We start from the raw sequence: 16,447 nt of genomic DNA, 5'->3' as shown, positions 1-16,447 counted from the left end.
ACATTTTCTCGAGGGATGCACCTTCCATGTCCTTACCGACCATAAACTACTGACTTACACCCTAGCGTCCAGCAGCACCTCCTACGCTCCCCGTGAAATCAGACAGCTCGCCTACATTTCTGAATTCACCAGCGACATTTGTCATGTCAGTTGAAAATCCAATGCCAATGCCGTCGCACTTTCTCACGCTGCCATCCATGCAACGAACCACAACCGAACAGTTATCAACTTCACGGTCATAGCTGCCACCCAGAGTACTGATGCCAAGCTCCAGCTGCTTCGCACGAGCGGCACCTCTCTGATGTTTGAAGACATCTTGCTCCCTGACTGCGATGTGCCCCTCGTTTTTTATATGTCTACCGGACGTCCATGTCCCAACATGCCCCGCCAATACTGCCGGAACATCTTTGATGCCCTCCATTCTTTGGCTCATCCTGGCATTCATGCAACACAGAGACTTGTCCCTTCTTGTTGTGTGGCCTAGTATCAACATAGATGTTTGTCGCTGGTCACGCGCATGCCTCAACTGCACTAAAGTCTAAAGTACATCGCCACACTACGACTCCTCTTGGCACATTCCTGTTCCCAGGTGCCCGCTTCAGCCATCTGCATGTCGATATTGTCGGCCCCACTACTCCCTACGGGAACCATCACTACCTGTTAACCTGCATTCACAGGTTCACCAGATGGCCTGAAGCGATGCCCCTCTTGGACATAACGGCGAAGTCGATAACTCAAGCACTCATCACACTCTGGATGAGGCGCTACAGTGTCCCTTCCACCGTTACGACTGACCGTGGTCGTCAATTCGACACCACATTGTTCGCCAATCTATCTTGGCTACTCGGCGTCAATCACATCAAGACTACCTCTTACCACCCAATATCCAATGGGATCATCAAACGTTTTCACCACCCACTGAAGGCTTCACTCATGGCTTTGACTTCTCCTTCCTCATGGATCGAGTGCCTTTCTTTCGTTATGCTTGGCATCCACACCGCTCTTTGCAGTGACTCTTCCACCAGCACCACCGAGCTTACGTTTGGTACCACTCTATGAGTCCCTGGCGAATCCTTTGACCACTCGCCCACCGTAGCTGCCGACGTTTCCGACTGCACCTACCGTCTACTCAGCGCTATGTGTGCTGTCGTTTCTCTTAATAACGATGTTCTTCCTGGCGTGTATATGTCAACCCTGGCCTTGAGAGCTGAAAGCACATCTTTGTGCACAACAAAGCTGTGTGTCCTCCCTTACGGCCCCTGTATGATGGTCCGTTCAATGTACTCATGCATGCACCTAAATATTTTCTGCTGCTCATAAATAGGCGGGAAGATACGGTGGTCTCTGTTGACCGTCTGAAGCCTGCCTAGTTTAGTCACTTCTACTGTCGCATTCCCTCCCGGTAGGCCAGTCCTACTCGCCGTGTGCTGTTCGCATCACTGCCATCCGCGCCTCGCCTTTCGTCCAGCTCACGGCTTCCTCGCTAGAAGGGGGGCTCTGTAGCGCACTACTACATGCCACAATATTCCGGTTACAAAACACGACAAGGACACGCCCAGAATGCCGACAGTGCACGAGCAGTGAAATCAGTGGAATCAGGCTTCTGACCGATTGAGCAGCCTCGGCTTAAAATGTAATTTACGGACACCAGGCACCAGCATCTGTTATTTTTGTTCACCCACAAGCTTATGTCAATCAAGAAGGGTGTTTGGATAAGTGCACTTCTTCCTACTGTTACTGTGCATAGTTATTGACACAGTTTAATGAACAGGCTGAAGTAAGCAAAAATCTGCTTTCATATTTCGATAGTAACTACAAACTTCCGGAAGAAGCCGACTATCATACACTCACACTTTGCCGTAGCCACCGCCATAGAAATTAAGGTTTGGCAACCCTGCCTATCGGTGTCGTAGCCATCAGGTTTCACTAATTTCGACCAATTTTGAACACTCAACTAGCCTCGAACCACGTGAAAGTTAAGGTCAGACCACACACACACTAGCCAGCACGTGCTCACTCCTGGCTGCTGCTGGTTGGATGCAATGGCAGACTTCACTTCGTAATGAGCGGTTCAAACTGGGCGCAAGTTGGATGTGGCTGCTATCAGTTGGCCAAGCTGAGCAGGACAAAGCTGGTCCACACCACGTAGCACAGCAAGACAGGAGCATATGAGCTCGAGCTAGCATTCTAGCCCCATCATTCACAAAGCAAATGCTGCAGTTGCATGTGGCTGCAGTCTGCTACGAAGCGCAGATACTGCGGCCGCCGCGGGGTGCCGCGGCAAGTCTACTGGCTGAGCGCACTAAGGCTCGCTGAGCACAACCGCATTTGGCATGTCATAGGTGCCAAAATCCGAAATAGTGGTGCCTACGTCAACGTACGAAATAAATTTGAACTGCGTGCCACTGCAACGTACAGTAAGCAGAGCGTTGTGCACAGGCACACCCTACTCCACCGTAGCCTTCGCAATGCCAATTAATGAAGAAGGAGTGGAAGCCCGACAAACAATATGTTTGACTGCCAATAACTCCACTTCTGCTGAACACATTGAAGAACTTTTTATGGCAAAGTATTTCTGAAGTAGCCTAATTTAATTTCTAATGCATTTCTCGACTTCGATAAAACGTGGTTCAGGGCCCCTTTAAACCCACACAAACAGAATAATTATAGAACAATGCACTAAAAACAAGCAATGATCCACAATGGTATGAACTTTACAAGGCCTGGTTAAGGCATGTGCCACTCAAAAAAAGAAGGGAAAGTCAAAAGCACATCTGTAGCACTATGTGGGTTCTCCACACATTTTCAGGTAATGGCTGCAATGCATGTCTTAAAACACCTAATGGCCACTGACAACACTAGTACAGTAGCCTTCCATTAACTGGACTCCGGTTAATTTGATTATTTCAATCCAAACCGAAAATCCCGGCCGGCAGCCACGCATTTCTATGGGCCCCAACTTTCGTTATTTCTTATCCTAAACTTGACCAGTCAGCATGCCCGCACTTTACCTCTATATAGTGACCCCAATAGTGACCCCTTCACTGGCAGCACCTGTCTTGGCCGAGTTTTGGCGACAGTGACTGCGTTGAACATACACCATTTTCCATTGAATATGCCTAATTTCGACCTGCCTTAGGAAAATTTACAAGAAATAGCAGTAGCTCACGTCTGATCCCACTATTTACCCAACTCCAAGGCGCCCTTTTTTTTCCTCCATAAGAACATAGGACCAGAATCAGCAATCGCAGAGTTTGCATGCTTTGCCACAAAAGGCAGCGGTACTGCACTGAAGCTGACTTAAGGAAACTGGACACCACTAAGCAAGAAAAATGGGCAAGGGCCTAATATATGTTGCAAAGAAATTGGACGCAAGTTATATTTCTACTTTGTTTAGGAGGTTTGATGTTATCTCCACATTTGCTTTTTAACTTTGGGCACACAGAAAGCAGGCATGTATTCGATTCAGGGGCCCGTTAAAATCGGGCAAATACCGACAAATGCATCAGCAGTATGTTTTCACAATTTTCCTGCATCCGGTTTAATTCGACCCACCAGACAATTCAATCAATTTGGCTGGTCCCATCAGGTTAAAGTCACCGAAAGTCAATTGTACCAATACACGTGCACTCGCCTTCTTGGCATTTACTGCGCCCACTTCAACGAGCGCAAGTCTCATCCATAATTCCTAGAAGTGACTGGACACTGTCTCATTAAGCAGCAGGTGCCCATGTTAATATGAGAGAAGATTTAAAGGTGTTTCTCTCCATTTCTGGATGGAGGTTGTACCCTTTAGAACAGTCATTGCACAGCTGGTTTAGCCAGAAGAACAGAGCGGGAGGCATCAGAGATCATTAGCCATACCTGCAGCCAGCGCAGCTCAGCGGCTGCTGACTGGGCAAACTCGAGCAGCGCATCCAGGTCGCTCAGTCGCTTGTTGGACAGTACCAGCAGCTCAGAGTAGTCACGCTCCAGCTGCGCCAGCTGCTTCTGGTACTGCGCACGTTCCTCACTACCTTCTTCAAAGTGTCCCTGCCTCGAGATGCACATGTCCACATTTTTCTGGAACTGGTCGATGAGCCGGTGGTCGGCCTGGTGCCGGTCTAGGGCTGACTGCACAGCAGGCACCTCACAGCCCCACTCAACGGTCTCGAGCTGTCGCAGCTTCTCCTGCACCCAGTCGAGGCAGCTCTGCAGGAACTTGAGGTACTCGTGCGTCTCCACCAGCCGGCTCTCAGAGATCACCTGGCGCTGCTTGGTCACCTTTCGCTCCTCAAGCTTGTACTGCTTGCTCGAGAGCGGTGCCAGCAGCCGCTGCTGGTATGCCAGCCGGAGGTCTGACCAGCGCTGGTGCAATTTCTGGACCCTGAGTGCACAGAGGAAAGAGAGGTATTCGTAACTGCTCAATACTGGCCAGCAGAGGCCATAGTCTTTCATAACATATTTCATTCTAGAACTGGTATTGAACGCGATAAGTACATACTTAGGCCTGATTATGTATCTTTACGTCTAGATCATGTGAATAAGGTAAGAGAAATAAAATGCAAAACCGAAATGCTAAGAATGTCTTTTTTCCCCAGGACGATTTCGAACTGGAACAGGTTACCGCAGGACTCTGTAACAATTCTGTCTAATGATGCATTTTTTTCTTCCTTGTTGTAACATGTTCTTTTGATGAATGAAGTTGTGCTCTAAGGACCAATGCTGTCTGACGATGTATCTTTCTTTTTCTTCATTAAGATAACATATTCTGTTATTGACTGAAGTTGTGTTTCTCAGGATGTATATGTTGTGCCGTAAATTATTTTGCATTTATTATGAAATGACTTGTACTGTTTGTTGTATATACTATTTATTGCTATTATATTGCTATTATACTATATATATGCTATTTATACTGTTTATTGTTATATATACTAGTCCTAAGCAGCAGGTAGGAAATAGGCCAACAATCTGCCTAGGCCACTAGATCCCTTATAGAAAATTTTCGCCAGACAGGCCGTCCCATTTGTGAAACAGATGAGAGAAAATGAATGCTCACAGCTTGTGCAGCTCTGAAGCCCGGTGGTAACGGCCATCAAAAAGCAGCTGCACATCTCGGAATAGAGCCTTGAGGGTGTCCTCAATGTGGCGCAAGTCACGGTCCACCTGGTCGCAGACGCGCTTGGCGTCGGCCGGATGCAGCCGCCCAAGCCGTGGCTCCTCCTCCGATATGCGCCGCTCCACATCGTCCAGGCGAGCATCGCAGTTCTTGGCCTCGCGATGGACCTGTCAAAGAAGGAAAAACAATGTTATTCCCAGCACCAAGAAAGGCAATGACCCTGCTGAAAGGTGCTGAGATTTTACAGTGCCTTCCACAGAACTCGCAGATGACTAGGAAGGAGAGGTAATTTGGAACAGTATCATGCACACTCTTGAAGTTGGAGATGCCAAAAAATTAATCCCTGTTCATTTATATTCAGATAAATATTCTTCAATGGCTCTATTCCGGACAGTTGGCAATTTTGCAGTTAGCCTGCACACAGCTAAAATTAACCACCGATGCCGAGGTGCTAGGGGCGGAGCGCTTAAACAAGATAAAACCCCCTCTCTGGTGGGTAGGTACCCTACATGTGCCTATGGCAGTAACAAGTGCACGCCTCTAAGCAGACACCACTGAATGTTCAAAACGTAAGCACAAGCCATCATACTATATCTTCTTAATAGAAGACAGCCACATGAAACTGCACATTACAGTTCTATGCTAAGCATTGCCCCCATCATAGGCGCCGACCACGAAGGAGCTCCAGGGCCTGAGCCCCCTCTGGAGTTTTCCGGAGGGGGCAGAGCCCTCCCACCTAAAGTGCCATTGCAAGAGTTTTGTCACCCACATCACCTGAGGTTTATTTTGAGTTGCCTCGACCTGTTCACTTAAAATTTTATTGTGACTAATAGCTTACTGCTTCACTGTTGGGGTGGAAATGCACGGCTTTTATTTCATGCTTTGCTTTATTTCTGCAAATCCTGACAATAGGAGGACAAGCATGTTAGAAGTACCAGCGGCGGGCCTCATCCGTATTTTCTTGCTTCAATATTGTTTTAAATTTCCACTGTAAACACCATGCACATACAAAATATATTTAAATATATACACAGGACAAAGTTAATTATACTTTTAATGAGAAGGAGGTGGCCAATTAACACTTATTTTTAAAGGTATGGATAGCCTATGCCTAGAGAATGAATATGTTGCTGTATGTTCACCTCGCTTCGAAATGCTTTGCATGCTTTTTTGACGGTGAAAGAACCTATAGACTTCAGTGACCCCTTCGGCAGAGTCTTTTATCAACGGCGCGTGAAATGCATGTGAATGATATATGTCTCAGTATTGCTTCTCCTTTCAGTAAGCAATGCTAACGACTCATGAAAAGATAAAACATTTCTGATTATCTATAACATTTATTAGGGATGGAAACAGTCACTTGCATGCAGAGGTCATAAATATACAGGGTGTCCCAATTAACTATCATGTACCAAGATTCTTAAAAAGGAGAAAACCAAGTGCATATTGTTTCCAGTATAGTGGAGTAGCTGCCAGTAATTTTTTCGTTACTGAGATTTAATTAGGTAACTGTAAATAATTATCTAACTTGAGCCATACTATCCTAATTACCAAAGCGTCAATGAGGCATTTACTATAGGCACAACTAAGGCACATCTAAGTGGGGTGTTTCCGGTGACGAACAAATTGTGTACTAATTTTCCAGACTGATACATAAACCCTGCGAAATATGGAAAATACCACGTGATTGTGCTCCTACCCATATCATAAAGCAATGCCCTCGAACGAGCTCCCTCTCAGTTAGCCAGAACTAAATGAAAGAAATAAAGAAAAACATTGTGATCGAGCTAGTTCCTTATCTGCCATGCCCCACCGGTGGCGCTGGCTAACACTCCCAGGGTTCTACTAGGACACATAAATACCCAAGAAAGTGGATGGGAAAACGACGCCGCGGTAGCTCAATTGGTAGAGCATCGCAAGCGAAATGCGAAGGTTGTGGGTTCGGTTCCCACCTGCGGCAAGTTGTTTTTTCATCCATTTTAATTTCCATTACTTCATCGTTTCTTTATTTCATTTATTAAGCACAAGTAATTTCCCCTATGTTGTCCTTGGTGTCAGTGTTTGTTGGCTTTTTATGATATGACTAATAAAAATCGGGCCCCTCGGTTAACCCCCTTTCTTCTCGTGCCCCACCTGAATTAACACGTCGTGTTAGGTGTTAGTTGCAAACAAGCTCTGATAGCTGTTGTCTTAGCCTAAAGTGCACTGATTGTTTTACGTTTTATTTTATTTTTTTCCACCAAACCTATCATCAAAAAAGTGAATCAACAACGTCAGTGCAAAGGCTTAAAGGTGCGTTTTGTTCCTTCCCAGTGGCCATGTCTTTCTCTAATATGCAGAAGGTAAACATGATCCTTGCTTTGGGAGCTGCAATGACAAGAGGAAGGCCGCAAATATATATCAGTTACGGAAGTGTGGTGGTAGACCAAACGCATCGACTATCATCAGAAATTATGGAAACCTGAGACAAATTGGCAGCTTCAAGAAGTATTAGCAGACGGCTTCATCTTTGAGTCCTAGCCTATGCACGGATGTTCTAGCATTTATGGCCTCAAACCCTCATGCTAGCGTGCAGGACGTGGCCACCCAGGCACCAATTTCCCAAGTCATCAGTTTGGAGGATTCTAAACGACAGCATTTCACCCATACCACCTTAACCAGCACGAATGCTCAGAAGATAGCGACCTGTAGAATCATCTAAATTTCTCTAATTGGGTCCTCACAAAAGCCGATGAGTCACCAAACTTTCTGAGCAACATCATGTGCACAGATGAAGCCAATTTTCACAGAAACGCACAGGTAAATTTGCATAATGCACGCTATTGGAGTGACTACAATGCACACTGGGTAAAGCGCAATTGGTACCAGTACCAGTGGTTGTTCAATGTGGGGCGCAAAATTCACGCTGGTGCTATAATATAATCAGTCCAATCTTCTTCGATCACACGCTGACTGAACAGCGCTACATGAACGAAATCCTTGAAGGAGTGGTGGATGAGTTTCTCAGCGAAGTCTCGCTGTCATGTCTTCCACTTTTGTGGTATCAGCAAGATGAAGTACCAGCACAAAGCAGCAGCCGAGCACGAAACTGGCTGAATGTCGCTTTTCACGCACAACAGACTGGAATGCATGGGCCTGTAAACTGGCCGGCTAGGTCACCTGACCTCTCTCCACTTGATTTATTTTTTGGGGGTTATATGAACGATTATGCTTACATGATCGAGACGGATGTCAGATTAGCTCAAGGCAAGGATAATGAATGCCTGCTGTAGAATTCCAGCGTTGGTCATCAAGAAAACCAGAGAAGATGCGAAAAAGTAGACTCAGTAATGCGTAGCTGCAGAAGGAGACCTACTCAAACACATCCTCTAGGCAGCAGCTGGTGTTCGATAGCACTTTCAAATTCATAGATAATAAGGACACACTTAAATCTGATGTTCTTTCTTGCTTTGTCTTGTTTTGTTTTTATGCAGATGTCCTGATTACCAATTCGGCTAGATTAGAAGTGGTATAATTACTTTTCTGAACACATCGGTTTTGCCTTTTCTCTACAAGAGGTTTGCTTCCCAGTCTGTATATTTCGCTTTTATTTTTTGCCACGAACCTGTTTTTGCAGCAGGTATACACTCTCATGAAAAATAAGAGTCACTTTTTTGCCTTTGGTCTAAAGCAAGTTTCTGACACGAAACATAGCTGCACATGCATTCTTTAGACGCAGTGCGAGCAGAGCCAGGATCTTGAAACATTCTATGTCTGTTCTACTGCTTTTCGCGTTTCGTCTGTGATCAGAGCGGTGCTTCGGTCGCATTATAAAGGGGCTTTTGTTATCAATGTGATCAGTCGCCCTTCAGAGAAGGATAAGTGTGAGATAGAAATGAGAGCAAGAAATAGCTGCGAATCCCCGAAACCGGCTGTTGGTGCCCCTTCAGTACCATCATCAAGAAGATGCGGTCTCTTCGGCTTTGCGATAGGCAATGCAGTTGCTTTCAATCAGCTTATTTGATGGCACTCCTTTATGATGCGGGTGGAAATGCAGTCACATGGTATTTTTCATATTTCATGAGGTTCCTTTGCCAATCGGAAAAAATTGTATGTAATCAACATGTCGCTGAAAACACCGCAGTTAGATGTCATTTGGGAGTGCCTACAAATGCCTCATTGACACTTTGAAACTAGGACAGTACTGCTTGAGTTAGATAATTCATTACAATTACCTAATTGAATCTACATAACGAAAAAAATCACTGGCGGCTACTCCACTGTACTGGAAACGATATGCAGTATGTTTTCTTCGAGTAACACAGCTGCTATTTTTTTTTAAGTATTGGTGCATGATAGCTGGGGCACCCAGTACCACTCACTAAGTAACCGAAATGAGGCCAAGCCAGATTCACTCGAAATCAGAATCAGCGGCAGTCACGTGCAGCAGCACTTACACTCGGACTCGCAGCAAAAGCAAAAAAAGAAGAGAGAGAGGCTGCAGTTTCACCTGAAAGGCGAAGCAGTATTGGTGATAGCGAAGTATACGACAATTAATGAACGAAGATTACATCACCAAGAGATGCCAGATCCTTGGTGGTACGAGAAGACTCAGGCTGCGAAAGTGAACAGTCTCCTACTATGAGGTCTTGTAAGTTCTCACATAAGGCCGCCACTTCAGTGAACAATCCTTTGAGGTCAAACGAAGTTTCTTCAAAGGCAAGAAATATATATATATATATATATATACACGGGGTTCGGAAAGCTGGTTGGGCACCAGCCCAGCCCCCCCCCCCCCCCTGAAAAAATAACTTTCCGCCCGCGGCCACCCATACCTTCTCAGCAAGCCTCTGCAGCTTCTCGAGCCGCGTTGCTTCATCCCGCAGAGCTCGCTCCCGGTCGGCATGTGCGGCCAGCATGCGCTGCCAGGATGCCTCAAGGTTGTCGGGTGTGAGCTCGACATCCACGTGCAGCCGCTGCTCCCGCACCAGTGAGTGCACTTCGTCACGCCACAGCTTGGTCAGCCGCTGCTTGTCCTGCAGCCGTGGGGGCACCTCCTCTTGGCGGAAGCGCACATTCTCCGTCTGCAGCTGCTTCACCTCGGAGAGCGTGGGTGGGAAGCTGCGGGTCTGCAACAACGCCGTACTCTGGCGCAGCCACGTGTGGAGGTTGCTCGAGAGGTCCCGGTACTCTTCTGCCTTGCGCAGCTTCTCGTCTTCCGCGAATGGGTGGTGGCTCGCCGGCTCAGGGAACACATCATACAGCGAGGAGATGTATGTGATGAGGGACTTTTCATCGGGCTGGGGGGTGTCCACATCTGCGCCGCAACAAATTCACTTGAGTTGAACATCCTTTCTTATTGTTCACACATAGCCTCCTGTAATTTCACAATGGCTGACCAGCTGCTCCACAACGTATGTAAACCAGTGGTCCACTGTGGCAGCAGCACATACCCAGACATATTATACCACCTAACCTCAATACAGTAAACTTCTGTTATTAAACTCTGATTAATTTGATTTTTTAGATTTAGATTCTTTAATTTCTTCTTTGTTTAGGGGCTTTAACGTCATTTCCACATTAGTTTTCTACTTTTTATATATATAGAAAGCGGCTGCGGATTTGATTCAGGGGTGTGTTAGAGTCGGGCAAATATTGCCAAATGAACCAGCAGTGTGTTTTGACAATTTTTCTGCATCCTGTATAGTTCGATTCACTGCATAATTGGATCAATTTCGTCGGTCCCGCCAGGCTCAAATTAATGGAAGTCCACTGTATGATGAGCATGGATCTAACGAATTATCAGATATAATTAATGAAGTAAGTATAAAATTGTCCTCGCCAATAGGACACAACAAGTCTATGCTTTAACAAATATTTGATAAAATGGACATATTTTCATGTTGGAAATATTCATGTTGGAATTTCATGTTGGCCACTTCATTATAAGTGAGGTTCAACTACCTGTTGTTCGTAGATCATGGACAACTTTCATTGTGTGCTGCTGCTCTTTTGCTTCCGAATGACATGTGATGAAAATAAGTTGACATGGCTCTAAAGGTGCCCCGCGAACTGTTAGCAACTACTACAAAAGTACTGCTTTTAGGCGTCCCGAGGTTTTGGCAGCACTTAGCAGCCACTGAAAAATACAGAGGGCTACATTTCCCATCACACTTTGCCAGAGAGGCTCGCAGGATATGTGCCAAGTGCTCAGCAAATAGCGTTTACTGTTTGGCTCCACAAACAGCAAAGACAATCCCACTCAGCACCACTTGCTCCTTTATTTCTGCAACTCTGGTGACCCCTTACCCTGCACACTAAGTATGCACACTGTTGTCGATTCGATTTCCTGCACTACCATTTAACAAGTCTTTAATGAGACAACTTGCATCTGTGCGATACGCATACCTTGGAGATAAGGATACAAGGCCTTGCAGTACTCGTCTTTAAAGCGAGTATGAAGTTTAGAAACCAGTGCTTCACAAATAAGGGTAATCATAACCTGGTTGACAAACAAGAAGCAGTAAGGAGCTAAATTATAGCTCACCTTCGGGGTCCAGCAGCCTCGTGACACCAAGCTCTCGCTCAGCCACAGAGAAGGCCACCTCAAGGTTCTCGCGGACGGTTCGTGTCCGGCACGAACGGAAGTCCACGAGGTCGGGTCTGTGTAAGAACAATTACCGCGGTTCGTGAACAAACAAATGTGCTTAAATAGGCAAGAAAGGAAGCTAAATGACCTGGCATGCAACCCTTCATGGTATGGCGGCAATATAACAGTGCATGGCTGTGCCAACACTTACTAAAAAAATTTAGTATGCCTGAAGAAATCTTACAAATAAAAACAAGAACATGTGCCAATATACAGCGGAATAAGTACATACAAAATCTGAAACATACGAGATATTGAAAACACATTTTAGCAGGGTAATAGGTACCTGTAAGCCGAACTAGTTGCCAAAGTTAGCAAAGAAGTCAGAAGAATCCCCAAGACAGTCTACTAAGGAAATCACATGTAGGCAAAGTAAGTCATTTTGTAAGAAGCTAGCTTCTATGAAAAAAAAAGTTCATATGACCGGAAGTTAAGAATTAGGCCTTCAAATTTTCAAGAGAATGATGAGCATGTGTATGAAACATGAGCCTCACCGGTTTCGATGAATGATAGCATTGAAGGCCAATCCATCACGCCAGCTGGTGGTGAAGTCCCGCACCTTGACGCCTGGATATCGGTCGGTAGTTCGCTGAGCCCAGCGAAGGAGAGCATCCTTTGCAGTTAGGTTCTCGTTGTTCTGGGTGAATGTGATGTCAGAGATCTGCAGGAAAACATGTAATGTTCATGTAATGTTCATTGCCACAGAAGGAAAAAATAAAACGGTAAAAAGAACAGAGTTTGAAGAGAAAAAGAAAAACATATGGTAATTCAAAGGCAAAAAGGCTGTCATTTCTACACTTCTGGACACTTGTATGCAACACATGTGAAATGTGTACTTTGATCCCTGAGCCTTCTCTTTCTGTCTGATTTATGCGTCCATTGTCGAAGTGACTGGAAAGATGTAGAAGTCTAAGAGTGCATCTGCTCTGCAGACAAAAGAACAAAAGAAGGGGTAAGGGAGGAGTGAACAACGTGAGAGCTGCACACACATAAAACTGCACTTTCACATGAAACCGAGTGTTCATACACATCTTGCATTGAGTGAAAACATGCAGAAAAGAAAATAATTCTGCAATATTTCTGCCTGCCAACATACTAAAACCGTTCTTTACCAATTAGTAGGGCATAAATGAACAAGAGATTTGCGCAATTAAGATTTCTAGCATTGGGGCCAACAAGTGCTTACTGAGTTGGAAGTAAGGCGCCAGCTGATACCATAACAATAGCTGCTCTGCATGCTTACATGACCATGAGAAGAGCTCAATTTTTAAAGAGGAATTTATATTAGACAGCATAACATATGCATACGCAAAGCTCATAGAAAGAACAGGAAAGACATGCAAAAGGCAATGCTTACAGCATAAATCTGGAATGAAGGAGCAGAAGTTATTGTACAATTCAACACATTCACGAAAAAGTGCTCAGTTGTGTAGCAAAATGTAATCCAAATGTGCGACTGAACATACCAATCAAGCAAATTACATACAATAGTATGTGCACCTGGCAGTTTACATCTATGCAATGCTCAGACGCATACAGCTTTCTCGACAGGAAACTACTAGGTGCGTAGCGCTGAAAAGAGAAACACAGACGATAACAGCAGCGATTGCTGTTGTGTGGCGAAATTATACACAAAGGAGTATACAAGGCTCAAGCAGTCGAAGGGAGCACAGCCTATAGCTGTAATCGCACACAGTGCAAAATGCACGTCAGCACACCGAACAACTGCAGTGCACGTGGCCTGGCATGACGACTGTGTTAACATAACCTCCGTGCACGCAGCGCAACCGATTGTTTAACCCCCCACTACCACACACTACACAAATAAGGGTTGTAGTTTTATCTATGCACATTAGAGTAAACATTCGCCAACTAATTAACAATCATGGTGTCATGGGCGCACAAATAAGCATAAGAAGATCTCATTGTATGACAGCAACATTGGAGCGATAAGTAGCGGCAGCAACGGCTAGTGAACACTTCGTGCTGCCTCTCCTTTCAATGCATTTTCAAAACTAGAGATTACGCGACTTGCAACACTGGGCACGGGAGAACACAGCGCACACAAAGCCACCAACCATTGTAGCTCGCTGAAGTGTTGCACCCGCCACAGGATTACCTCTAAGATCGGGCGCGCAGGGCAACAGCCAGGCTATGGTGGCAAGAAGGGGGCACTGTGATGGGCAGCGCAGCTGCACCGTGCAAGGGAGAGGCGCGTTGAGCGATGAAATTTCCCTGCGCCACTAGAGGCGCTGAAGTGCGCTGGTGTGCAAGGATAACCCATGGCGCATGCCTTGCCAGTGTAGCACCAGCGAGGTCTGCCGGGCACACATAGGCATCTAGACCACGCTTCTCTGCACGTCGATAGCAGTCACTTGGAAGCTGGGAAGCGTCGCACATGTGCCACTGGTATTGTTTTGAGATGCCATGAGGGGTTTGCCTTGTGCTTCTGACCTCACATTCACCGGAGAAGCAGCTGAATGCAATGCAGACAGCGTGTTCACACAAAAAATTTGACTGGGGAGGCCTATTGTACCTTGGAGCAGATTGAAGTGCTAGAGGATGCATTCACATTATTTTTTTTCAACAGAGAAGCTTCATGCTATCAGTGGGCATAACTTTATCCAGTTTTTGAGCAGTTTAACACTCCACCAAGTGGAATGCGAGCTCCATTGCAAAGAGCTCACTGCAAAAATTATCCAGCCTGTGGTGTTAACTAGGCTGCACTTTTTCACAAAATCTTTGAACAAGGAAAAGGCTCTTCAAAGGAAGCGCCAGGAACATTTGAAGCTAAGGAAAGTGAAGTAGAGTCTACTGCTGAACTCGGTCTGATGCATGCATGTAGATTACCGCACAACGTAATGAAATGTTTTTTCTCGTTTGTGGACCTGTACAAAAAAAGCAGTGATGGAAAATATTTAGTGCATGTTGAGGTTTGCCAGTGAATTCACATATGTACCTTTTTTTTCTTTTTTTTTTTTTTTACAAAGCTAAAGCTTTTTAAAGGACATGTTGCTGCCGCATGCAGACATGGAGCGTGAACTGAATGACACGATGTTATCCCCCGGTTTATTGTTCGCAGAGGCAGCATTGTTTGTCTGTTTGCATGCACGATTTTCACTGGGCCCAATGCTCTATTATTTTAGGCAGATGAGCAAATCAAAAAAAGATGAAAGTCGGCATTTTGGGTTGTTTGTGTTCGGGGTCCACTTTTGCGTGCGCTAACACAAGCGTTTTAGTAAGAACCAACTTGTACAGAGTGGTATTCAAATGTGATCTTCCGCCTTTTTTAAATCGCATGGCTAAACAGCTGCTGCACGTTCCGGTGTTGCAAATAATGCATGTCTCGATTCTCTGCTCTCCAAAGAAGTGTCACCCTTTTTAATAATGCATCTCTGAGCTGCAAACACTTCATGATGTTTGCACCGCGCATTACATTAAAAATTCAAACGCGACGCAAAGTGAATGTGACATGCGTGCTAGTTGCCGTGCGCCGCCCGCTTCAAAAGCCGCGAAAGCTGCACACCAGCTGCAAGTAGCGCCATCTACAAGTTTCATCGTTCCTCTGTGCGCCTCGCCACTTGTCGCACTACCCCATTCTAGCCACCATAGCCAGGCTAAAAAAGCCCATTCACTTGACCCCCCCTTAGCGCGCACTTAAACACATTACCGCGCGCTCACCTTCTCCCTTACACTAGGCGAGCGGGAAGACGGCGTGCATCAAGCCACCATGTTTCTCAGCTCACCCTTGCACCTACAGCATATGGCGCGCGGGGCGCCATAGGAGCTCATCACATTTTATAACCTCATCGACTTATAGCTTTACATGGGACCTCACGGTTAAGTCGACGGCGGAAATTCGCCTGGAGTGTCCCTGTAATTGCTATCGCAATTGAAACATTTTCGCCGCACCCTTCCCCCACTAAATTGACCAGCAACTGTGCCTCTGCTAACAAACATGGAAAACATCGAAGGTTTAGGAAGTAGGAATAGCCGTGTCTAAAATAGAGTCTATAGGGTATATGTAATACTACTACTACTACTACTACTACTAGTGTGTCACTGTGTTATTTCATCCAAACGCCGTTGAGCATGGCAAGGTCAATCAATAGCGGACAGCCCCTCTTGATCTCGTTTCTGACTGGATGGCATGGCCCGCAGCTTTCGCTGATCTGCACGAAAATGGAAAGTCGGAGTAGTTCGCGAGAAGAGGGTGTAAAGCCGAGAGCTGGCACCTGGCGACCAAGATCGATGCGACAGACCGTTTCAGAACATCTCGACTGCGTCGAGTGCATGGAGCAGCGGGCAAACAGGGGAATGGATCTATTCACAAACTATGCGCCCTCACCAACGGCCGGGCACCTTGAGGAGTGGCGTAGCGAAGGGCTCCACATCTGAACACGAACAGAAACCTTGGACACAGACGGCCAGCCCCTTAAATCAACTTCGGCTGGTCGTTCCGGGGCGCTTCGGGAGGGCCACAAAGGACGCGCAGTTATACGATCTGATGCAAGATTAAGCTGGCTCCAGTGTGTGTATTGCAGTACGTCCAATTAGCACTGTCGAGAGTCTGCTTGCATGTCCTCGATGAATAATGTCTTTCACTATTTATTAGCGCTGCCGGAGCGCTCGGAAACGACCTGTCCAAGATTCCGTGAAACCCTGGCCTCCCCGCCCACCCCTTTCTGCCATGCACCTCCAGACTACGGCTCTGCGCC

General features: G+C 46.0%; 1 protein-coding gene across 12 annotated transcripts in view; it reads right to left on the bottom strand.

Annotated features, from left to right (window-relative positions):
• shot (dystonin-like protein short stop) overlaps window positions 1–16,447 on the bottom strand; it is a 318,414-nt gene that overhangs the window by 169,720 nt on the left and 132,247 nt on the right. For all 12 annotated transcript variants that reach the window (XR_012822837.1, XM_075669861.1, XM_075669859.1 and 9 more), the window contains 5 exons: window positions 12,224–12,390; window positions 11,628–11,743; window positions 9,916–10,397; window positions 5,042–5,268; window positions 3,865–4,366 (listed from right to left, as the gene is read on the bottom strand). Coding sequence is in view for 11 of the 12 variants with exons in the window: in XM_075669861.1 (XP_075525976.1) it covers window positions 3,865–4,366; window positions 5,042–5,268; window positions 9,916–10,397; window positions 11,628–11,743; window positions 12,224–12,390 (1,494 nt within the window). In the remaining variant the exon portion in view is untranslated. The remainder of the gene's footprint in view (window positions 1–3,864; window positions 4,367–5,041; window positions 5,269–9,915; window positions 10,398–11,627; window positions 11,744–12,223; window positions 12,391–16,447) is intronic.

The sequence above is a fragment of the Dermacentor variabilis genome, chromosome 9 (genome assembly GCF_050947875.1).
Source record: "Dermacentor variabilis isolate Ectoservices chromosome 9, ASM5094787v1, whole genome shotgun sequence".
Lineage (NCBI taxonomy): Eukaryota > Metazoa > Arthropoda > Arachnida > Ixodida > Ixodidae > Dermacentor > Dermacentor variabilis.
The sequence above is the reverse complement of the archived record's forward strand: the minus strand, read 5'-3'. Positions and strand labels throughout refer to the sequence as shown.